Here is a 25,689-nt window from a genome sequence, read left to right on the forward strand (position 1 = left end):
TAAGGTGCAAGAGTTGTAGTTGCAAGATGGTGGTAATAGTACTGATGACATGATGGTAGTGTTATTGTTAATAACAGTATATAATAATAATAATAATAATAATAATAATAATAATAATAAGTAATATGATGTATAATGTCAATGTAATTTTATGCGTTTTATTTTGTATCCCTGATTTTCTTCTTTGGTCTTTACATTCAAGAACACTATAATGTTACCCAGCTCCAACATGTGCTCTTGGGCATCCTCAGTGTGAGACAGAAGTCGCTGAAGGAGAGTGTAGCCAAAGCAGTTAGCTATGGCTGGAAAGTCCATCTCCACTGTCTTCCGATCCCTGTAGATGGAGTGAAAAATCAAACACGGCAAATAAAATACCACTACTTGAAAAAGACAGTGAGCTTTAACCTTAAATAATGTATAATGGAAAATAATGGAATTTATTTTTTTCTGAATTTTATTGCAAGAATAAGTGGGAAGATAAAAAGGAACTGCAATCATCTTATTCACTGGTTGTGCTGTATAGACTGGGGTCTGATTGTTGTGATGCCTGCTAAACAACGTTAAAAGAGCAGTACCACTGTGACATGAACATGGAACAACTCATTTGCTACCCACCTCATACATATTGTATCATAAGGTCATTTTGTACTCACCTCCACACAGTGTAGCCATTGAGCTGCAGGAACTTGAGGACATCCTGGGCCCTTTCTCTGAATTTGGTCTTCTCCTTGGCAGTCAGGGTATCATAGGGTACAAGCATTGAATGGCCACCCCCTCCTGAGAACAGAATTGGGTCAAATGTATTGCAGTTTTGTTAGCTGTTCTTTGCTCCCCGCAAGGAGAGGAGGGGGCTTAAAGAAAAATAATACAATAGTTGTTGACACCGTGGTATAGTACCTTTACTCTCAAGATCTAATTTCTTCCTCTTAGCCCAGGCATTGTGGTAGTTTTCAGCCAACTGTTCAGCCATTGCCTATAGAGATGAAAAAAGAAAGCGTAAACTCTATTTTCCACTATCTGGCACATGACTTTAGCAGACGTGTGATTCAAATGGACCACAAGAGCCCAGACCCATTTCTCCAACAGGGAAACTACTTTTCTCAGAGAAGAATCAAGAAAACTAAGTCCTGTACTCCAACTATGATTACACATCACTCTAAACATGTTACCAATGGCAGATAATTTGGATTTTTAAGGCACTTCACTTCTCAGGCACTGAAATTTGTGTTGCTGAGTTGGAGTTAGACTGCATGGCACGTTAATGCATTAAGTGCATTAACTTAAGACACTTAGCATGATTGCATAATCTGACAAATACCAATAATAAGGAAATGTTATTTGGATTATTCAGATATGCAAAGTGAATACCATTTGTTTTTATATGTAGAAATTGTACCTACTTTAATGGTTTGTAAAGAAAAAAAACAAATAAATCACTCACACACTGGTCCCATGATAAGGTGATGCTACTCATGTCCATAGGTTTGGGGCTGAATGTTGATGCTCCTTCAAAAGACAGCTATGATAGACAACAAATAGCTAATTACTCATTTAAAAAAAAACAAGTAACATACCATAATGGAGCAGTCTAGCTTTGAATTAGATTACTTTTACAGTGTATAAGAGAAAGTGGCCTATGGAGTACACATACCTGTCCAGACTGAGAGACTCTGCGTGTGCAGGTATGTGTGCCAAATGCGTCTCCTTCTTTGGTCCTTTCTATGGTCCATCCAAAGGCCAGCATACTTTTTATTGTCTCTTTAATGGCCCAGCGGTATGCCTCCTTCTCCTGGAAAACTCAGAAATATAGATAACCCCTCATGTAGAACTGAAATTAGTAGGTCCTCAAAGGACAGCAGATATCAGCATTTTTGATATTTCAACTTTAAAAGAAGTGTATTGTCCACTCCATACACCAAGGACTATTAACTGAGGCATTTTAATCTTTTATACTACATACACAACATTTGGTATGCAAGTGCCTCTGGGATTTGTCAGTTGACTGCTTTCTTTATTGACGTACATTCTCACACACACACACACACACACACACACAAAACTGACTTCTTAGTCTACCTTCTCAGCCAGAGCCCTGTATGGCTTGAGGAGAGGGTGAACCTTGGCGTTCTCACACAGCTGCTCCCCATGAACCCAGCCATTGGCAAACTATCAGAGATAACACACAGATTCAGTAAAAATCAGACATTAGAAAATATGCAGACATCAACATATTAGATCAACCACACTACATAGACAGATGTTCTGACACTGTCAAGCAGAAAAATTATCTTAGGAATGTATTTTTAAGTTTTTCAGTCTTGACCAGAATACTATACATCAACTCTAGTGTGTCAACTTTAACAGGCCTACAGATTTGAGGAATAATTATTGTGATATTACCTTGTCCAGTGACCACTTCTCGTGAGTATGCTCTGCATACTTGTTCACTACAAACTCCAGTCTCTCTGGCACTGACACGCTAGTACAAGGAAAGATATAATACATCATTTAGTTCTGTTGCACCGTTAACAGAAGAGGAACAGGTCAACTTCAGGATATCCAGAATCAACGTGTGCTTTTTTATTTCCACAATCAATATCCTTGGTGAGTATCTTACTTGGATGTATCTATAGGGTGGGGATCAAAGTGTCCTTCCGTGTCCATTGAGGCTTTACTCTCTGTATGGGACATGCAGCTCGAGTCCACGTGGTCAGGGGGCAGGGCCTTGGCCACAGCAGCCAGGCACTGGACACACAGCCTAAATAACTGAGGCTCATAGGGCTGTAGAGTTGAGAAGAGAGAGAGGGGGAGAGAGAGAGAGAGAGAGAGAGGGGTATTGGTAACATATTGTGAGAGGAAGCGAGGTAGTAAATAGACAGCATGGGATATGATAAGACAGGGTCAGGGATATCTGGGAAATAAAATAGGGCAAATATACTGGGATAAAATATAGAGAGAACAAAGATTGTAATTATTGATTTCAAAGATCTGGTTTTGGGTGCTTCATGACAGTAATGTGTTACTGTCCACATGTCTGACTTTTACAAACTTGTACTACTCAGCTGAGAAAAACAGCTTATATAATTCTAATTTAATAACACATTGAATATAAATATTTTGGATAAAAATATAAAGAAATACCCTTGTTGCAGAAATAGTCTCCTAAATAGTCTTGTGCATACATATGGCCATGTAAAAACACTGCTAAAACCTAGTTAAATGGTCAATAAATCCCATTTCTCCAACTGAAATCCAGCTGTGAATCCCTTGATACAATAAAAGAAAAGTATCTCATTTACATGATAATAATGATTAATATTCACCTTGTTGACTATTGGCAAATAAGATGGTATTTACGATTTCAGTGGCTGATGTTTATCTGTTATGTTTTGCTCTCTACTGGATGAAATAATCACCTCCATTTTACAGCACATGAAAATGCTCCATGCACCAGTACTGAGGGTAGTGGCTGTTCAGCGAATAAATAACAAAAAAAAAACATTGGTATTGGCATCTGCTATTGGCCAAATTGTTATTTTAAACATTCATATCAACTCACAATTTTTCAATCGGTGAATCCCTACTGAAGAAGTTAGACAATTCTGCACAATGCTGACTGGGTGCTTGGGTTTTGAGGCTGTTTGATGTGGGCCACAAGCGTGACTGCAAAAACCTTTTGAACTTAGTTTATTGATGTTTTCATGTTCCTTCAGTCAGGTAAGTGTCATAAATATGCTGTTGCATGCTTACAGTGAATTGAAAAGAAAATATTCAGTTATTGCACATGTCTCACATTTCAAACAACTCATACGAAGATATAAAAAATGAACTCTTAATCTCAAGTGTGTTATATCCTCCTCCACTCAGGTTTTAGAAGTACGCTAAAGGAGAAAATAAAATACGCATTTTGTTGTTTCTCCTGAAATAGACTTTGAGGAAGATGGAAAAAGAAAAGAGCCGATCAATCAATGGTAGGATTACACTGTCAAAAAATTTAATTTATTCCTTTTCTGCAACTTTTTGGGGGCGCCAGGAAGATATTATTGTAATTTTAAATCATTTCAATGTGATCTTAAGATTGACACAGGTATTCAATATGGTTTACCTTGTTTGCCAAGGCCTTAAACACACCCCAGAACAACTTTCTAGACAGGTGGAGCTCCTCTTCAGAGGCAAAACCCTGGTCACTCTGTCCTCCAGTTAGCGAGTAGTACGTCCACCTCTGCTCGTAGTGACTGGCCAAGAGCTGGCAGATTAAAGTATTCACCACAGTCAAGAAAAAGTAACAATTTTAACTTGGTTTACAAATATATTTTACATACAGTGGAGTAAATGGCAATTTCTGCATCCACCTTTAGTGGCATCTTGCTGTGGTCTGTGAGCTGGGGAACATCAAAGACAAGACGTCGAAGAAGCGGCTGCATCATAGATGGTTGAAGTTTACTGAGCCCACCGATGAGTGCAGAATTAGTCACATGAGCAGATACACATCACCAACACACACACACACACACAAGCACGATGAATGATGTTTTGACTGATCATCATTTCTCAGAAGAATGACACATGTAATTGAGAAGATGCCATGGGCAAGATGTTAATTCATTTAACATTCTGATTAAATTTGGTAAATTATATTCGAGTTGGGCAAAAACAGGCTTTATAGTGATTCATTAACTATAATTAGCAGGAACAAGATTGCACTCATGTGTCATTAGTTAACAATGATGTGTTGCTGTTTGCCACTTCTCTTCTCAACATACGATTTGGTCAAACAGCAAAAGTACAATAAGGTCAATGGATATAGGAAGCTCATGGTGCTATAATTCATAAATAGATATTGTACCATAACATATGTTATCAGCATCAGAAAAATAAAAACTATTTCCAATAATAACCAGGTAGAGACAGAACCCTATCTCTAAAAACTGTACCTGCACACAGCCAACAAACAGTCTTCAATGGTGTCTCTCTGAGCCTTGGTCAAGCTATGAGCCCTGGAGAGGCTGTACACTGCCTGAATTAGAGAATCCACCAGCAAGGCATGGTCCTCTAAAGCACAGAAGAGAGCTGAACATCTGGTGAGCAAGGGAAGCACAGTTGTACACAAGTATCTGTTGAGGGCCAGGGCCATATCAGTGGATCCTAAGTCAGACTGCAATAAAAAAAAAAAAGAGAAGATACACTTACAGCGAGTCCAATTTACTAAGTGGACCTAAACAGACAAGATGAATATATAAAGGGTATAAAGTGCATATAAAGAAAATTGAGAAAGTTGAATTACTTTTTATATTTATGAGCAGATCATAAGTCTGAGAAACAAATACTGAAACTGAAAAGCCTTCCTTTATTAGGGGTGATGCATACATTAATGTTTCATGGAAAACAAAACACTGTTTATTAGAAGACATCTTAGTAAATTGGACAAATAATTCTTAAGCAAATTGAGACAACCAAATCTTAGGTAAGTCAGTGAAGTTCACTCAAGTCATGTTAAACTGAATTTTTCCACAATCACAGTAATGTTATGATATAGTACAGCCAATGCTAGCGAAGGGTGTGTGGGGAGGGTTTCATTGGTGACGTAGTAGAGCTTGGACTAATATAAAGGTCACTTCTACAATGTTACACTGGACCTATCAAGCAGGTGAACAGGCCAACAAATTTTCTCTGCTCACAGTGTCAAGAGAGATGGCTGCCTGAAGGTCAGGCAGAAAGCCAACTTCTAGTAGGTGGAGAAGGAAACTCTGGTTTTCAATGCCATAAACCCGGTCTAGGAACAGGACCATAGCTGCCTTGTGGTCTGGGCAGAACACTGTGGATAGGTCAGGCTCAACCACCAGACCATCTGGACGAACAAATGAAAAAGTAAAGATTAGATGTTGTGACCAAAGGCCATACTGACATAATGTATATTGTGCCTTTATCTTTGCTGTGTGCCAATCCCTATCTGTGTGTCGCTATAGATGCCTTGTACAGACTCCATAATGGTGACATCACAGAGGAGTCAAAGGCACACTGTAACTACAAAAAATCTCAGATCTTAAGATCTTAAAGAATTCACAATTTCAAAGACAGCCATACGTTTCTGTCCAGTGGCTTACTGCAAGTTGAATTTACTGTAGTAATGTAAGATTGGCTGATAGGCTCAACTGACCTGTAGACACTGAAGGGATTTGAAGGGAGATGCTGATGACTCCCTCAAGATCCTGAATGGGGATGAGCGACCTCAGAATGGCTCTGATGCGGATTGCCTCTCCTTTGCCTCCTTGAATCAACTGGACAAAAAATTGTAAAAGAATGTACTGGCCTATCATTTACAGCTTACTTGGGATTGGTGATGGGCATATTATACGTAATGCTACAGTAAACAATACAACTGGCAGACTTATTGTTACAGACATACTGTATATTGTATTATATCTTCAGCGTAACGATGTGCACTGATTCTATAAAATATTAGGGACATGCTCCACATATTTAGCTGCAGCCCATTTTGAAGTCCAGATGTAATTTGTGTCAAAGACTTTTGATTTGTTTTCTAAAACATTGTTTAACTGTTGCTGATTTGTTTCCTGCAATTGTTTTCTGTAGTTCTGTTGATTTGTCTTCTTTTTACAATTTTATTTGCCTTATTATCTTCCAATGCATTTGTATTGTAAAGCATTTTAACTGCCTTTGTGTTTGAAAGATCCAACACAAAACATTGCCTTGTCTTGTTTTGAATTTGCATTTGAATCAGCGCTTATGCTGACAATCAGGTATACATGCCAGGTTTTTCATCGGAGAATCTCACAAACTGACAGGCTTAAACCAATTACTCTACTAATATCCAGTAAATAATGCAAGGTTAGGAGTTTTGATGGCAGACCACTAGATCACAGGCCACTAGTTAAATTGGATGACAAAATATGAATACAGTATGGTAGAAGTAGAAAAGTCTCAGTTTCATGAAGTTTAATCCAATGAATACTGTGATCAGTTTTATGTCTAGACATACAGCATGTTGGCCAGGCCATTATGTGTAAAGGTAAAAGCAATAAACTGACTATTTCTCATTCTGACTCATTCTTTAAAAAGCAGTTTGCAGACTTTCTCCATTTGGTTTTATTGTCTGAGGCATCAGTGGATATTGATGCGGAGGGGCTGCTGAATGCTGGGAAAACACTCACATGCATCTCTGGAGCGCAGCGGCCCAGCAAGTCGATAAGGGCTGAGTAAAAGGTCATGATGGCGTGCCCCATGTGAATGAGGTCATCGTCATTGTCCTGGACAACATCTCTGTTAAAAGGAAACCGTGATAATGGTTAAAAGTTTTATCATAAACTAAAATAAATTAAGGATATTGTGTTCCAGCCAAGAAATGTTCCCAAAGACCTGTGAGAAAATTACTTCTGACACTTACTTACTACATTAAGTTACTTTCCTTTATTAATATATAATATCAATTAATTTAACGAATTGAATATACACATAAATATGTTGATAGTATATTTGATAAATCTTTATCAATGCTGTTTACAGAATAATACAAATGTGATGCACTTAAATGATTTAATTATTTGCAATCTTGCAATCTATTGTCTCAACTACCCTTAACTACTGAATAATTCAAAATCAGTACAGTACAGTATCCATCAGACAGCTGTTCATGCAAGGGATTTGTGTGTGTACTATATTTATTACTGAACTACAGAATCAAAGCATCAAATGGGTAATATTCGATTTAGTTCTTTAGATGCTAAATTACATGCCAGCACATACATGCACAAACAAAACAAAAAAACACTCACTCAACAGCTAATACTGACAGTGTTCTGTTGGACTGGTATGAGGTGCAAGGTCCGTCCATAGAAGGGTCCTCTGAGATCCTGATGGCTTCCACCATGGCTGCTAGGAGACCATTTCCCCCATCCCCTCGCAGGGCAGGCCCAAAACACTCAGGCCGACGAATCAGCAACCTCAATACTACATAAGCATTCTCCTCTACACTCTCACCTGTGGTCAAGGAACACACATGTACAGACCAACCATGATCAGCGCCATAACCATAACATGACACCTGTTATGATCATGAAGAAGTCTTTATGACTGGCAATAACCAAGACAACATCTCAAACAATGTCCACTTTGCATTAAAAATGACAGAATGGCACCTAATGACAGCAGTCCTTCATGTTCATGACAGGTGCCATGTCGTGGTGATGATGTTCTCATGTCAGTCTTACGCACACACTTTCAAAGTTACCCAAAAAATTAATAAACTGAAAAACACCCCAAGACGACCAATAGAATAATGATTGACTGTATATAAAAGAAGTACAGCTGAAATCACTAAGAGGCACACGGCATGGAAAGCCAATGCCATTTGACTGAACTGTCAACACCCTCAAGGACAATTTGAACCGATCGCTTCTGGGCACGGCTTCAGAGTAAGAAAAATCAATAGTAGAAGAACCAGAGAGGTAATTACCTCTATTCCAAATAGCTTACTTAATTGGGAGCATGAAATGATGCAGCCTCTTGGTGCCTTTTTAACTTTGTATTATGCTCTTACTATTCTAGCACTGTAGCAAATATCTAAGAACAGTTTTTTCTACAGAGAACTACAGGCAATACATGCAAAGAAGTGAAGTTATAGACATAATACAAATAATAAAATAATAGTTAAATAATTCAAATGTATTGTTAAAAAGTAAAGGCTGCCAAAAATAAAGACACACATAAAGACAAATGGCCAAACAAAATAATCAAGTCAATCGGATTTCTGTAGTACATTTTGAATGACATAAACTGACTGGAATCATGACAATAACATGCATGTTTACAGAAATGATAAGCAGAGTTATTGCAAACAAGCATTTAACACTAGTTTTTCGATATTTTGCCATTTAAGCTATCAGTGCACACACTTTCATTGGTAGAACTAACAGGTTACCATTGCAGAAGACAGCAAAACGTAGAAAATCCAGGTAACGCTCGCCCTCCACGGGGTTCCATCCAATATCAGGATAGCCTTTAGCCACTAGCATTGAACAGCTCTGGAGACCACAGCCAGCAAGGTACTGAACCACCTGATAGTTTCATAGATAGTGGGTTATTGCAGCTACTGTACAAAATATGGGATACAGCAAAGAAAAAAACTTTCCTTCCTCAGGTTGAATCTTTATGCCTTTCTAGAAACTGAACAAATAAATATATGCCCTCATTTGATTTTAAGTAACTAGTCATGCAAGTGAGGGCAGATATTATGCAGTGTGTTGCTCAATAAATTGTTCCATCAGATACTAAAGCTACATACTGCTGCATGTCACCTACATCCTGACTGATATTTTTGACACAAATAACACCATTAAAATGTGCTACGGCTCTCTCCAAGGTTCATAGTCAACAGAGATGTTCCAATATAATTTTTTCCTTCCCAATACCAATTCTGATAACAGAATATTGCATGTCGGCTAATACCTTGTTGTATGGCCTGGCTCAGGTTAAACCCTCTGACCAGAATCGGAGTCAGAGTAGGGAAGAAGCAGGGTCCCGTTTTTGGGCTAATAAAATATGTGTTATTGGAATAGTGGTATCCAACAGTCAACTACTTTCTTCTCAGCAGGAGGGTGGTGTAGAGTAAACCAATAAAGTACTATATAGAGAGAAAACTAAATGCCACCTAAACACACAAATATAAATAACAGATGAGTGAAACTGCAAAATAACATGGAAAGGCAGAGCATGTTCATTTTAGAGCAGAGCGCTTATCCATGTGTACATGACATAATGGAGACTATTAACAGCAGTCCTGCAGAGGAGGGCACAGAACATGAACTCACCTTCTCTAGGTCAGGTTCCCTCAGCGCTAAGGCCAGTTCGTTATTATCCATAACAGAGGCGGCTGCCACATCCAGAGGAGTGGCCCCACGCATGGACGGTGAAGCTAAGGGACAAATACATAAAACTATCTGAACACCAAAGCATAACCTAAATATAATATCAGGATATTTCTTAAGATGGAGACAAGATCCTGCCACCTTCACAAGGTTATTTGAGCCCTAAAAGTAAAGTCAAACAAGAACTGTTTTCTCATTTTATTTCTTATAGACAAGAGGGGTGGACACATTGACACATACTGTATGTCTGTGTAATTCAGTCCTGCAATCAATAGTAAACTACCTTAGTGAAGCTTTACATGTTTAAATTTCAAAGTTATCCTTGCAACAGCACTACAAATTGTCCTTAAAAATTGCCAGAAAGTTGAATCAATACCTCTCTCAAAAAGCTGACAGTTATAGATAAATCAGGTTCTGTAGGGTACTGGAGTGTTCTTGTATTGCAATGCATTACAGAGAATTCTATAGGAGTTTCTGTTACTTTGCACATCAGGGACACAGAAAAAAGCTTTACCTAGTCCAACACTGCTGTTTTCCAGCAGGTAGCTGAGATGGTCAAAAAGGGCTCCCTGATTGTGACGGCTGATGCGACAAAAATAACACAGGAATCGACAGCAGCTGGCCACCATCTTGGGAAAAGTAATCTCCTAACAAAAGAAAATGAATACATGGATCTAAAGAAAATCGAAATGCAAGGAGGTAGAGAAACTGTAATACAAGGAGTATTGCCCTATTAATGATGCACATCAGGTAGGACACAATTTTACCTTTTATCCTCAGAATATGGTCTATAGATTATCAGAACCGTTCAAGTAACAAACTAATGAAAAGACCAGCTTCATTGATTTCACACATTTTATCCATATTATCACCATAAATTTCAATTCATCTCTCACCTTTGATTCCCCCTCTCCGAGAACATTGACCATAACCTCCATCACAGTCTCATGCATCCCCAATGCCCTCATTAGGTTGGGGTGCTGGTAGAAAACTTTATTATTCATGATGTCTCTGCACATAAAACAGAGCACACAAATAAATGAAGTGTAAGAATATTTTCCACACCCCAGAGGATATTATGATGTGTTAGAAACTAAAACATACAAATTATTACACAAGATCACAATAATCAAGAGGTGTGAAAAGAAGCAAACCCATGTTGCATTGCAAATGTCCGCATACCCTAGTTTCCTGATCATCAACCTCTCCTCTTCTTTCCCCATGCAGACACTGAGGAGGGAGCGGATTTGGCTCAGGGAGGACAGGAGAGCCATGGTGTCCTCTACAGAAGCCTGGCTAATGGTGTACGTTCTGCAGAGGGGTCCTGCCATTTGCCCCCCAAGGCCCTGATACTGGCAGTGTAGCAATGAGAAGACAGCCCTAACCAGTTCAGGGTCCTCCATCTCCGTCTCTTGAGCCCAATGCACCATTGTCTCAGAGATCAGCTTTTTTAGGGACTCTGAAGAAGTACCAGCAGGAGAAAGGTTGTAGTAAAAGTAGAAAAGTGGAAACCTACTACCCTTAAAAGAAAAAAACACTGCTGTCCCATCAGCCTTAGATTTGAGAATGTGCAGTATGACAAGACAGTGGATAGATCATGTTATTACACTAAAGTTACATAGTAGTTGTAAGACACATGTACAAAGTGAGACAGAGAAAGGGCTTTAACAACATGGATGTGCTTACTGGCACTCTGCAGTCTACTCTCCTCCACTTCTATGGGTCTCTTCTTCTTCAGTCCAATGACTCTTGCTACTAAACTGAGAAGTCGATCTTTTACAGACAACTCAGCATCCTCTTCATCCTCTGTGTCACTGTCCAATTCAATGCCTGTACAAAAATAGCCAATAAGATGAGATTTCCACGGCAAGTGCCTTCTCAAAGCTTTTTCACAGCTCCGTGGCTCAATGAAGAATAATAATGAATCATGCATTTATTCATTCATTCATTCATTCTAACCAGAGTGTGTGTTGAGGAGGTGATGGAAGTGTTGCAGGAGCTGTTGGATTTCCATTGGACATGGGCAGTTCTCCTGTTGCTCATCTTCTCTAAAGCTCAGCAACATGTTGATCTAAAGACAAATCCAAAAACCACAGCTCCGTTTTTTACATCTTTATCTTCTTAGCTAATATTAGCAACTACTTATAGGAATAAAACAGCAAAATTTAATTGCAGATTACTCAACCTGCTCTTCTGGAGGTGATCGGAACTCCTTGGTCTTGCGGGCGGTGAGAGCGGCTGACATGTTGAGTGCTTGCATGACCTGGTTGTAGCGAAAGCGTTGGTTCTCCTGCAGCTGACCCACAAAGTTGTCAGAGAAGGCAACCACAGCTTCTACCCTGTGGCGCATTTGGCAATCACACAGGTAGGACAGCAGATTGCAGAGCTGGAAAAATAAATGTATTAAATCTTCCTTTAAAACTTCTTACAGGAATATAACAACACAGCATCTGAAGCTAATCCAAAACTACCAATGGAAGGAGAAGAAAAACAAACAAATGTGGTGGTTTGTTCACCTCAAGTTTGACAGCTTCTGGAAGTTTAATTTGAAGAAGTCCTTGTTTAGAGGTTTCATCTTCTTTTTTGTTGCCCCCTTTCCATTCTTTTTCACCATCGCTAGCTTCTTCTTCATATTCCTCCTCGGGAGTGTAGAAGACTGACGGTTCTATCAGTCTCAGAACTTTTCCTAAATCCTCATCGCCAAATACCCCCATAACCAGCAGGGTGTAGAACAGTCTAATTAGGGGAACAAGTAGAAGCTCAATGCTGCCTCCTACAGGATCCCTTACACCCTGACTCGCAGCCAATACTCCAGCAGTCAGCATCTCCACAGTCAGGTCCTTCAATATCTCCAGAGGGATTTCTGGGCTCTCTGTGGAGGCTATTTGAACTGCACTATCTCCTTCCATCCCATCACTCCTGACAAAACAAGGAGAGGAGAAATGCATCCGTGGTTTAAGGGATGTGCTAAGACTAGTGCTGGGAATACCTTTCCCCCCATTAACACCATTAGCAGGGCTGGAAGAAAGGGTGATTTCTCTGGTCTGGTCAGTCATAGGCACAATGTATTCATGGTTCATCATGAGACATGCTGTGGCGTGGCTGCTGAGGTGAACCTAAAGAATAAGAACACTCAATTAGTAACTCTGCAAAGACCAAAGTTTCCTCATCCTGTTTTCGATAAACATTACCTAAAGAAAAAAGTCAAGACATTACCTGAATAAGTAGCTGGTAAAATGCAGAGCGGAGAGAGCCAGGGAGGTGGGGATTCTGAATGGCATGAAGGACCTGGGATTGGTCCACATGACTGCAGAGAGCATGGCAAACTCTGGTATTTCCAAGGGTGCATAAAGAGCAGTAGAGGAGGAGAGTGTGGTGGTAAAAGGTCAAGAGGTCATCGAGTTCCGACAGCTCCAAAATGTCAACACACCTACACATATGACAAGACAATTTGTGTTGTTTCTTGGTCAAGATCAAATTAAAGCTCTTGTTGACAACTTGGCACAATGGCAGCACCTAGGAAGGTCAGAATTTGCAACTACAGTCTGTTTTGATGATGTTATACATGGGTGCTGCCTTGTGCTTGCAGATTGCAGCAGAAAAAGAGACGTGGGATGACAGCAACATTAGAAACAACACATGTATCACTTTCTGCGCACTTAAATTTAAAACCCCTATTTCAAAAATACATATTTATTCCTGCTCTTTAACCTGTTTTCATCAGGGATCTGAAGGGTCATGACTTGCAGGGGCTCAGAGCATTGGACTCTCCAGCCGTGGTATTCATTTGGCCGATCCACCATCACCTTCAATGCACGTTCTGGTACTCTGGTCCACGAAACCGGGCTAAGATGCTGGACCTGAAACCTTGGAGGACACTGAGGAGCGGCATTCCTTCTTTGACTGCGAAGCAGTCCTGCTGACAGTGGCATAACATTCTAGATTGAGAGGGGAAAAATAGAATAGAATGGCATAACAGACCACCAAACATTTATAAGGAATAGAACAGGTTGAAAAACAGACTGAAAAAGGGTCACAGGGCAGAAACTTCTCAACACTGAACTGTTCTAACTTTCCAAGATGCAACCTAATTAATTACTAATCCTGTGATATGTCAACAACAATTTGTCCAATTTTTTGTCTGTTAAAAAAAATTCTTCTAATGTATATGACAGCATTCAAAATTAAAAGTTCCCGTACCTTAATGCGTCCCACTTCAAACTGAAACATGTTGCTGGTGGTGGGCTTGACAAAAACAGCAGGAAACAGCTTTGTACTGGCTTCCACCTGATTAGCAGTGAAACAATACTACATCAGTTTAATAATTCAGTGCTCCCTGTTAAACATTACTCACTACTTTCATAGGTTACTCTCCCAAATACAACGCACAAAGCTCAGTATGAGGTCAATGTATTACAATTAACAAAAAAATACTGAATAGAGAAGATCCCTATATGACCTACTTGATAGAAAGTGGCCATCTCCACTCCACTGGAGGTAAAGGTGAGCAGTCCAGTGGCTGTGTCAATTAAACAGCCAATTTCCAACCCTGAACTTCTCCGACTCTGAGACAGGCCTGTTGCTTCTCCAGCACAAAACATGTAACAGTTACACCGCTTCACACTGTGAAAACAGATAGGGCTATAATTAATTGGCTTGCTGATAATTTGTCATGAACACTCTAAAGAATCACAAGTGAATTTAAGGGACTATGGAATAATTTTTCACAGGAGTTAATATAGCATTGTTTGATAAGTACAGTAAACTGAATCACATAACAAGTTTAATTATGGTGTAAAAAGGATAATCATGACAAGAATAAGCACCATCTTTGACTGCAATTAGTATTTAAATTCTAAGTAAAGTCACCCATTCAAACAATGAAAGTCTCCTAGTGTATACTGACCTTTCCTGCACTTTGCCACTGTCATCTCCGAGGGTGACAGTCACTGTGTGGACACTGTCCGTGTCAAATGTCACATCAAGGTGATGAAAGTCAGAGGTCACCCAGCCTACCCACACATTGAACGGCTCCTGGCCTGGAAGAACCCTCACGGAGTAATAATACTGAAACAGAGATGTCAGTTGGTGTTTGTTTTTTATGTTTTTTTATGTGAAGCACAATACATGTGCAGAAACCCTGCAGTGCAATTTGTTTAATTTTAGTGCAATCTGAGGCAGCAGACTGTCCAAATACATTTAGTATTTTGTAGTATTATTTAGGGGAATTATTGAGTATTATAGAAATAATAGAGCAAAATAATTGGTTTTCTTATTAGCACTGATTATGTTTTATGTTCTGTGGTTATCTGGTTATGATGAGATAAGATGATGAGAAAAGGAAAGCCTTACTCTGGAGCTCTGGATAAGGTGATCATAGTTATCCTTGTCAACTACGACATCTTCTAGAAGTCGTGCAGAGGAGTTGCTGCTGATTAGTCCTGGTTTAGTCTTCTTCAGCATGAACCTTACAGACCAAAAACACAGATACATTTGTACACAGCATGATTCATTTTGCAGATAAATTGTGACTGTGGTGAGACAGAGAGCCTGTTTGCTAGCATATGTGTTGCTTTTAACTTTAGTTTCTGTACAACCTACCGTTGTTTCAATCTTGAGGTTTTGTCTTGACTATGATCCTTATGGTTGAGCTCATCTCTTGAACCATTAAAACCATGGGCTGACTTCCTCAGCACTTCAAAGTCAGAATCCACCTCCTCCTGATCTTTCCTTCCTTAAAGGACAAAAGGAATTAATTACAGCAGGGCCCTGGAGAGCTTAAGCAGAACAACTCGTCAAGGTCATAATAGTAGAATATCAATAATCAGGATAGTGAATAATCTGGATAAATGCAAACAACAACTATCAAGATGTCAGTCACTAATTATTGCTATCAGTTTGTATCTTTTAATAGCTAATAGTTTACATGCTAAATAAGGGGTAATGTCATTTGTTGTTTGAACTTATGGCAAACCAAATGAGTCCTTATTGTGGTGTTATGCTATTCTATGCTAAGCTAAGCTAAGCTATTCTTTGCTATTCTATGCTATAATATGATATGATAAGAACCTGAAGACAGAGAGTTGGAGGCCACTGGAAGAACGCCCCCGGCAGGGCTAGTGAGGATGGCAGCACATTCGATGGGCATGCTTAGCCGGTAAAAGCCCATCTCACTGCCTCCACTGTGATGTGCAAACAATCGCTGAGAGACCCTCAGGCTGGATAAGGAATCTGTTGAGCCACTGACTCTAGTGACCTGGAATAAGATTTGGACAAGATTTTTGGGATAAGTGTTGTCAATTAACAGGTGTTACAAGCAACCCTGGGTTGTATAGAGGCCTGTATCATAATATTGCACCATACTAAATACATACGACATATTATCAAAGCTACTAGGTAAAAGAAAGCATGGAGTCTGCTAAATTAACCTGTAAATTGTGATCATCAGGCATTATGGAGGTAAACTGAGGCTGTTTCCAACTCATCCACAGGGCTGGGTCTCTGGCCATATTGACAGCAAATGGTTCATATCCCTCCTGTAGGCCACACACAGAAAAGTACTGCAGAGAGTCCACTTGGCGGCCCAGGTTCAGCCTCCCCACCTGGTTCACCCCAACACTGACCACAGGCAAAAGGCCTGGGAAATATGGAGAAAGACAAGATGAATTAAATTTCAGTCTGATAGGTATATTTAAGTCTTGGATATGGGTTAGACTTTTAATAAAATAAAATAAAATGATTATCTTTCAGTTTAATACAGTTTTAAGTCCGTGCAATACACTGTATAAAGTCAAAAACTCTTCCAGACCGTCTTTGATATCAAAGTCCTTGGCAGCCAGCTCTGATCCTCTGTCATTAAACAGCACCTCTCCATTGAGCGTGACCATCATGGTGCTTTCAGCCATGTCCACCAAGCAACCCACCACATCGCCTCGCTGCCATGGACGTCCCAGGGGCTCAACGCCCTGATGGTACCACTGAGCCTGAAAGCAGGGAAGACGAGGACTTAGAAATAAAAGCAGACAAGTGTAAAAACCCTCACATAGGAAAAGAGGTAAAAGAACCCACACAGCGCAGGATGAGATGAGATGCTAACAGGATCGTTAAACTCAGCTCAGCAGATTACAGCTCCACTTTGCTTAGGTCAATGTCCCTTGTGATACATAGTGGGAAGTATGACAAGGTTTTTTATGTATTGACTTTAAATAATGTGGAAATAGTGCAGCAGAAACTGTGTGATTGCACCCACTGATTAATGAGGGTCACACATCTTTGCTGTAATCGTGAATAGATGTTATTGGTCAAGCACCAACTTGATGAAATTGCTTGCATGTACAACTAACTTGTTGAAGTTAGGTATTCTGTTTTAGTTTTTACTTTATATAGTTCATTTCAATACCTCCTTATTAGATGGTTATTTTACAGCTAGAGTATAAAGCCACAGTTCTGTTTCTGTCTACTCTACAAAACATCCTCTGGCATCACTAATAATAACAAAGCCATGATATACCAGTTTGTCAACTAATATTTAAATTTGGACTTAGTTTAAGTCATATTGTCATTCTGTATACTGTAAAAGTAAATAAAGAAATATCTAAGAGCTGTGGGAACACAAAGCCCTGTTTTTTCAACACGCTTGAGTTTTATTATGACAAAAAGAAAAGATTCACATTGGGGATTTAACAAAGTCACACTGAGAGTTGGGCTTATTGTTCACACATTATATTAATGCCATTTTAACTGTCAAATTTGAATATCTCACCTCAAATCCATCGAAGACAAATGCCTGGTCATCTGAGCCGAGCTCTTTATCTGGCGTACAGCCTGGTCGGGCCCAGCCCACTCTCATATTCCCCGCTGTCACTATTTCAAATTCAAAGTACCACTTCCCCAGCGTTACAGCGTATGATTTATCTGGCCTGAACACTCGGCACTTCTTAGCAGAGATGAGACATGGATTTGATAATGTAGCTGTAAACCCAACAAACAGAGAAAATAACAACTGATTTGCATTCAAGTCCCACTGAAGAGAGAAGAGAAGAGAATCTTTGCAATACAAAGTTGACAAAGGCAAGAAGTATTAGAAATATTCTGTAAAGTCTGTGCTAGTTCATAACAAAGAGAGCCTCATCTTAATTAAGTTTACATTAGCTTATATTGGTCGAAATGAACTGAGCTATAACTCATAAGATCATTTGAGACATACTCCGTTCCTGGTTGAGTGGTTCCAGGCTGTAACCGTAGGCCAGCAGGGTACAGAAAGCCTCTCTGACACTCTCCCTGCCCACTCTCCTACTCTTTTCATCAAGAAGGCTGTAGGGCACGAGGTACGGGCTCCGCTTCGCTTTCACATCCTAAAAATACAGAGGCAAAGACCAAAAATGGGCAACTATATTTTTTGAGAACAATGTCAGTGTTTGTGTTGCCAGAGCATGTTGTTGCTATGTGCATATTCTATGTTATGACTGAGAGACAATGTACAGGGGAATACTTTCATTTACTATATTCTTAATACCATCTGAAAACTTTTTTTTGAGGAAGGCTGTGAATATTAATGTTCAAATGTAAATCCTCCTCAGTAGAGCCTGCAACACAGAAGACAAACCTGTTGGGTTCCATGGGTCCATCCATGTTTGATACGCTCTCTGGCCCATACATTGTGATCATTCTCTGCCAGCAAGTTAACCGCTTCCTCATGGGCGGGGCTCAGCAAAACCTGGCTCAAGTCTACTGGGGCAGGCCTATACCCACTGGGCTGCTCATATCTGGGAAAGGCAATCAAAAATGGATAGGAGTGTGTCAAGATTGTAAATAACTTAAAAAAATGATGAGTGGTTATGATGTGGTTGTGCTTTTAGAGTATTCATGAATAAATCATCACATATATTGCTTATATAGCTTATGACACTTGATGAAAAATAAAGACATAAGGCAACTCACATGTGGGGCTACACCAATAGTGACCAAACTGAAAGCTCCCAAATGTTTCCTTTGTGCAATAACATAATATTAAACTTGTACTTACTTGGTGGCTAGTCTCATGTATTTGACTCTCTCCACAGCGTGTTCATCCATCAAACCAATGTGGAAACCAAGGGCGAGGAGAGTCCTGCAGTGGAAAAACAAATATGAAAACTTAATGAAACATTCACTAATCATAAAAATGAAAACTAAATTAAGTAGCTTTAAGTGTAAAATTTCTATTGACATACATCTGTATATTTTTTTCAAATAAAATTAATGAATTATTGAATAAAAAAATAACCAAGGAAGTGTTGTCTATAATGTGATGCAGACAGTGAAGCTCACCTGAGGGTGTCTTCAGCCATCTGAAGGTTCTGGTTCCTCTCGTGCTCTGGCAGCTTGGAGAACTCCACCAGACAGGGATCATGCCTCTTAACTTCATCTCTCACCTGTTTGACAAAAGTTAATGTTTTATGGGGCTGCATGTAAAACTGAAGTGAACTGGACCAGTCAGGTTTCAGGTGAAGCTTTAGATGGTACAATCGTCTTAAACGTCTTATTTAATTTATGCAGTGTAATTCAATTATAGATGTTGTTTGTCTTAACTTACAAGTCCATGTGTCCATCCAAGATCAATCTTGTCCATTGCCCAGAGTTCATGGATGTTTTCCGCCATTTTCTCTCGGATATCTTCAAGTTGAGGGGGCAATACCACCTATGAGAGAAATATGAGCAAAGTCAAAGTAATTCAACTACATCGATATGGTATATTTCAGCACAAAGAATTATTTCAATATAATAATATATAATATAATCTAAAATCTCTACCTGTAAAATGAAATAAAGAAATAAATCAAATTTGACTATGCTGGTTTTTACCTTGCTGGTGTCTACTGGTGCGGGACAAAAGGTCACTGGAGTAGAAGGTACTGAGGGGCCAATGAGCTGTTGTTTCCCTTCTCCATGATTCAATATGTATTTGTGACATGGCTCTACTTTGAGCTTGACTCTCGGGAGCAGAGCCTCAGAGCACGGAGCAAAACCTGGTGGGGGCAAGAAGCGAAACTCTCCATGCCTTCCCCCAAACAGAAACCGAACCCTGATTTCCAGAAACAGGACAAGGAAGGTATTTACTATGTATTATGATTTTTACAGAGACATTAATAATTGATTTATTTAACTCTACTCGACAGCCTACTGAGAACAATACAAGTACTATTGAATACAGCATTTTGTCAAAATTAACTTGAGCCATATAGGCCAGTCAAACAAAATCATATCTCCACTACTGACTTGACTCCAGCAGAGAAGCTGACCACAGGAAAAAGAAGTCCAGTTGCACTGAAGTTCTCCAACATGCCCTGCACAGGTAGGCCATTGACCCGGAAAGAGATGCAGGGTGCACTGAGGTCTAGACAGCAGCTGACCACATCGTCATCTTTCAGCAGGTGAGGGAAGGGAGAGCTAACTCTGCGGCCCACACAGCCTGAGGTTTAGAAGACACATCCATTGTTGATAGTTTCTCCTCAACTCAACATCAGACTGCATTTACAGCATTACAAAGACCATACTTTATCAAATGAAATGCATACAACTAAAATAAAATTTTAATTGTTTTTGTCCATAATATGTTCACCCTTCTTTGTTATTATTATTTTTGTTTTTTTAAAGTTAAGGATTAGATTACAGTGACAGTGTCACTGCAGGGCTATGATTGATACGCTGACTTTACTTCATTCTGGCATTTATTGTATAACACAAAAGAACATCATTAATTACCATCAAATCAATTTTAAATTCCAAATATGGAATCACTCTACTTTGCAGTCAGTGTTGTTACAGTTCTTACCTCACACTGGAGATGACTAAAATGCAATTAAACTGTTCATTTTTATATACACTTATGTTTGACTGTTTACTGCTGCTGATGATTTATTATCATATATGACCATCTCTCTCTATGCAGGCTTAAAGGAACAAGCAGTAATACATTGCTTGCTCGCTCTGGATCATCGAGTGCTGCTGAACAAAGGTAGCCAATGCTGTTCTTTCAATAGCTGCTGAAATTTCAAGTCTTCTTAACAGGCACATTTAAAAATATCTATTTTATTTTATTTCTTTGTTGCTCCTTTAAACAGGCATGCTACATCTCCAGTATACGCCTTTCATTGCACTAAATATAATGCAATGAAGATGAATGTGTTTATCTAAAAAAGTACCTTGGAGTACGTGGAGCAATATAAATCTTTCCTGTGAACTGCTATCCTAGAAAACACATGTCTATTGTATGTGTGTATAAGTATATTATGTTTATTTGTTTTGCTGACTTTCTGCTGGTGGTCTGAACTCTTTATACACAATTTACAATTGTAAATCACAATACATCACAATTAAACTCTGCTCATTATTGTGCACCCAGACAAAACTAAACAAGACTGAAATATGGTTGACAAGCAAACTTTCAGTGAGTGAGTTCCTCAGTCAAACTTATACTGTACACACTACACTGTACCTCGTCTGATCTCATCCTCACCTGACCAGAGGTGAAGCCCATCAAAGCCGTAGGAGCAGAGGTTGTCTCCCACCCCGTTGGCCCCCCAGCCTTCACCCCCTGTGGGCTTGGGCTGGTATCCCTCAGTGCAAGCCCAGCCAACACGCAGGTGTGTGGGCTCAGATGTGAGGAAGGAGTCGACATGATCCACAACCAGCTCATAGTACCACCTCCGATGCTGGGCTGAATCTTCTCCCAGAGCCAAGAAGATGTTTGGTCTCATGCTGTGGTGGAGTAACATGCAGAGAGTACCAAAGTCAAACAAAGGGGCAACAAAAGTCAGAATACAGTGGTGCCTTTCTTTGTTTTTTAGTCAAATATTAATTTCAAAGACATGAATAGGTCTTTAAAACTTCAAGAAATGTTACAAAATTGTACAGCATTATGATTGTGACTACTACAAGAAAAAATAACAATTAAGAGGAGAAGGAAAGTGTATTACAAGAATTACCACCCTACAGTTGTGTACCTCCGCCAACCAGTGAGGTTGCAGTTTGTCCAGACCCATATAATGTATGTAGCAAATACATAAAAGAGTTTACTAAAAAAGTGTATTTTTTGTCTACATAGAAGCTATGATTATATAGATACGTATACAAATACAAAATTTACTTAAGGTTCTTCCTGAGATATCACATTCACAAGAATAGACAGATGAACAATGTCACGCTGAAGTTGACCTTTGGGATATAAAATGTCATGGATTCTTTATTTTATCCTATTAGGGACATCTTTGTTTTATCCTGTATGAAATCTTGTCATTATTAGTGTTTGAATTCTTGTTATTGTTATGGCCAAAACTGTGTTTTGTGAGGTCACAATGACCAGCAAATTCTAGTTCATCCTTAAGTCCAAATGGATGTTTGTGCCAAATTTGAAAAAATTCCCTCAAGGCGTTTCTGAAATATCGCTTTTACAAGCATACAGACAGACAACCTGAAAACATAATGCCTCCAGCCACAGCTGTCACTGGCACAGAGGCATAAAAATTACCTGTGAAAAATTCAGGATAGCCAGGATGGGTGATATGTATGACTGGAGTGAGTTAAACAGCACACTTTTTATTGTACCAAATAGAAACATTAAACTGAATATCTAATTAATAAATTCTCTGGTAAATTCTTTTTTATTTTTACCATATTGCCCTCTGTAGTACCAAAAACTGAACTTCCCTTTAGTAAAGGCAATCTGGTACTTTCTGGGGCCTACACAGAGCATAACTCTCATGGGCTCAATGCATTGCATTGTCATACATATATAAAAGAATGAACAAATACAGAGCAGAGTTTTTGCATAGGGTCTCATTTTGATCTCCCAAATTCAACGCTGGAACTAAATTAGCAGAAGTAATTTGGAGAGGTATATGGATGAGTAAATCCCCAATCTGTTGCTTGAATTAAGTGGAGAGAATAAATGCCAACTCATATACGGACACTAACCCCGCGCTTAACAGAGCTCTCCTGACAGTGAAGATATGAGGACAGAAGAAGGGAATTTAAGGAATGAGAAAAGGACACAGAGAGGTATGATGTGGTTTAGGTGATATAAGAGATTGGATAAAAATGGAAAAGAATGAATGAAGAAAAAGCACATCTGGAAGAATTGACAAAAATCTTGTGAGCAAGAAGGAGAAGATAGAAAAGAGAAAGAAGATTGAGGAGATAAACGAAATGAAAATTAAAGCCTGTGTATAAATGAGGCATTTAGTTGAAAAAGAAATAAAAATAATAGAATGAGGGAACGGCTTGTGGAGGAAGAGAGAGCTGAGGAATGGACTGAGCAGGTGTGAAGAATATGAAACAAAATAAGCTACAAGGCCTGACGAACAAAATGGGCTGCTGAGAAAAGCATGATAAAAGAAGGCAGCTGCTGAGGAAAAAGGGCCGGTGAAGTGAAAAAAAAAACAAGCTCAAAGGAAAAGGGAAATTGAAACTGCCCACAAGATCAAACTGGCATAGTGGGCCAAAATACTGAGAGACAGAGAGAACATGAAATGTGATTAAACTGTCAAGAAGTGTCCAAAGATTAACTCTGTCGAGCCATACAATCTCAGGCAACGAGCTACTTTTACAAAGTCTCATTGGAAGAGGCAAGACGAAGACGAGTGCTTCTTTGTCGGTCTGATCTATTCAGAAAAAAATAATTGTCGTAGCAAATGAAGAGAAGACAAGGAAGGAGACGAGTAATTCTTTATATAACTCAAGACTGAGAGAAAAGATGACTACTGTGGGGAAATGTGAAGTATCTCTTGTATCAAGGATGTGTCATTACAGATGGAAAACTATAATATCAGAGTCCTCATTCAGTGGTGGCTCCAAGAGTAAATAAAAGCAAGGACAGAATATGTTAAGTGAACTTAATGCAAAACAGGCACATGTTAAATGTACTCTTTTGTTATAGAAAATATTTTATTTATTTTATGAGACTTTTTTTTAATTTCTGATGTGTGTGCATAGTGAATGAGAACACCAAATTAAAAAGAAGAGGACAGAATTAAAGAGAAAAGAATGACTCAGAGACAAAACAAAGCAGTCCTATTTAGAGAACACATTCTGAATTGTACCTGGTGACCCGATTAGTCAGACGTGTTTGGAGCAGCAAGTCTCTGTCTGGCAGCAAGTTGTCACAGATGAGGTTCTGATTGGACCGCACCGCCACACCGTGGCACACACACAGAGAGCACAGCACCTCCAGAACCTGGAACACAACCTGTCAGCACTTCATCTAGCAATAGCTCCATAAACACATTTATCCCCAAATTAGATCAGATCGGAAAACTGCTATTACAGCCACAACAGCTACTTTTTTTATGTTTTTGCATTGGTGAAACTGACATTAGCTCATTTCCTAACCCTGCTGCAAATGCATACATAAACAGGCCAATTCTGAGATGACATTTGTCCAAATAATGGATGTTTTTCCGTTAAATTTAGATAAGCTACAGCACTTCAGCCAATAAATCCAGAAATAATGACAACTGTCATTTTTCTTCCATTATTGACGCATGCACAGTATTTTAATTAAAATATACAAACACCATTAAAACACTACCTTGTGGTTGCATCCATGCATGTCTAGAAATGAGATGATAGAATGAATGTGTCCTTCTTTAATGACATTGAGTGCTTCAGGACTTTCCACTAGGACACACTGCAGAACCTCCAAGACTCCTGTACATTACACACAGTACGCATGATATAATCAGATAACAGTGTATAACTGGAATATTAAACTACATTATCACTGACGTAAAACAACTCAAACAGGTATAAGAAGTTCAACATTTTTATTTTTTTTCATGTTTTGCAAATTAAAAATGTGATTGTAAATGAAATGCCCACAAATCCAACCAACCAGAAGAGGCCTCCAGCCGGTCTAGTCTGCTGATCAGCCAGTCTAGAGAACCTGAGAAATGTGCACAATTTACACGGTTTCGCCGTAGCAGAGCAGCTGTAGGGGTAAAATGAAATAAACATGGATCATTTTTAAGATAGGTATTTTAAGTCAAAAAAGCACTGAAATGGATTATTAACAGTTTAGTAGATGTCAAAAAACTGTATCCCTTTGGCATCAGTGTCAGTAGGTAATTAACGTTGTGGTGTCTGTATTAGAGTCATCTATACTAGAAAAAGATCTCACCCAATAGCTCATAGAAGCGGTTGAGGATGGTCTCCCACTCTGCTCCTGCGTCACTTTGAGCAGTCTCAGAATGAGAAGCACTACTATGTTGGTGCAGACGATCAATACAATCTAGGACCAAATCTATCACACCCTGTGAAGAAAGGTGGGGGTATACTTATAGCACTGTGACACATATCATATGTACATATGCATATATTTATATATTTTTACCTCCTCCTGAAACATGTTCTGCCGATTCTTTAACGCTGTCATTTTGTTCTGTTTAGCTTCATGGTCTAGCCCCTCCGGTGGAGGCTGAAAATAGTTTATTAGATCCTGCAGACTACAGGTCACTATCTCCATTGGCAGGCTGCCAAACGTGAGGTTTCCGTGTTGACTGAAACCATCCAGTTTCCTGAAGAAAAATTGGGTTAAGTATAATAAAGCAATATATCATAGCAGTGATTAGTTTCTTGCTTAGACTCAAACTACCAGTCTTTCAAATATTTTTGCTGTCGTTAAAAGAACCCCAGGATTCACAGTGACTAGTATCTGGTCATAGCAATATTCTATGATACTTATTATTGGAAGACAGAGAACAGAAAGTGTGACAGAGTATCTGAGCTACAAGAACAGAAGTAGGAGACTTAATTATGCAGCTCAAACTTT

General features: G+C 39.1%; 1 protein-coding gene across 1 annotated transcript in view; it reads right to left on the reverse strand.

Moving 5' to 3' along the window:
- ryr2b (ryanodine receptor 2b (cardiac)) overlaps nt 1-25,689 on the reverse strand; it is a 61,393-nt gene that overhangs the window by 28,428 nt on the left and 7,276 nt on the right. Inside the window, 49 exon segments of the mRNA XM_035663822.1 lie at nt 219-334; nt 654-777; nt 898-973; nt 1,442-1,519; nt 1,652-1,789; nt 2,077-2,166; nt 2,401-2,479; nt 2,618-2,781; nt 4,106-4,246; nt 4,353-4,443; nt 4,935-5,155; nt 5,679-5,848; nt 6,158-6,278; nt 7,173-7,281; nt 7,812-7,998; nt 8,939-9,074; nt 9,828-9,931; nt 10,399-10,531; nt 10,781-10,895; nt 11,067-11,343; nt 11,571-11,714; nt 11,844-11,955; nt 12,070-12,270; nt 12,401-12,765; nt 12,802-13,000; nt 13,101-13,314; nt 13,596-13,822; nt 14,085-14,171; nt 14,348-14,507; nt 14,791-14,951; nt 15,237-15,351; nt 15,486-15,614; nt 15,962-16,140; nt 16,313-16,521; nt 16,693-16,867; nt 17,647-17,855; nt 18,091-18,238; nt 18,490-18,649; nt 18,910-18,993; nt 19,194-19,297; nt 19,459-19,563; nt 19,728-19,947; nt 20,142-20,334; nt 21,382-21,623; nt 23,963-24,096; nt 24,451-24,569; nt 24,754-24,849; nt 25,039-25,171; nt 25,252-25,435. Coding sequence (XP_035519715.1) covers nt 219-334; nt 654-777; nt 898-973; nt 1,442-1,519; nt 1,652-1,789; nt 2,077-2,166; nt 2,401-2,479; nt 2,618-2,781; nt 4,106-4,246; nt 4,353-4,443; nt 4,935-5,155; nt 5,679-5,848; nt 6,158-6,278; nt 7,173-7,281; nt 7,812-7,998; nt 8,939-9,074; nt 9,828-9,931; nt 10,399-10,531; nt 10,781-10,895; nt 11,067-11,343; nt 11,571-11,714; nt 11,844-11,955; nt 12,070-12,270; nt 12,401-12,765; nt 12,802-13,000; nt 13,101-13,314; nt 13,596-13,822; nt 14,085-14,171; nt 14,348-14,507; nt 14,791-14,951; nt 15,237-15,351; nt 15,486-15,614; nt 15,962-16,140; nt 16,313-16,521; nt 16,693-16,867; nt 17,647-17,855; nt 18,091-18,238; nt 18,490-18,649; nt 18,910-18,993; nt 19,194-19,297; nt 19,459-19,563; nt 19,728-19,947; nt 20,142-20,334; nt 21,382-21,623; nt 23,963-24,096; nt 24,451-24,569; nt 24,754-24,849; nt 25,039-25,171; nt 25,252-25,435 — 7,478 coding nt within the window.

The sequence above is a fragment of the Morone saxatilis genome, unplaced genomic scaffold (assembly GCF_004916995.1).
Source record: "Morone saxatilis isolate NCDOM2014 unplaced genomic scaffold, NCSU_SB_2.0 Contig19, whole genome shotgun sequence".
In the NCBI taxonomy this organism is placed as follows: Eukaryota; Metazoa; Chordata; class Actinopteri; family Moronidae; genus Morone; species Morone saxatilis.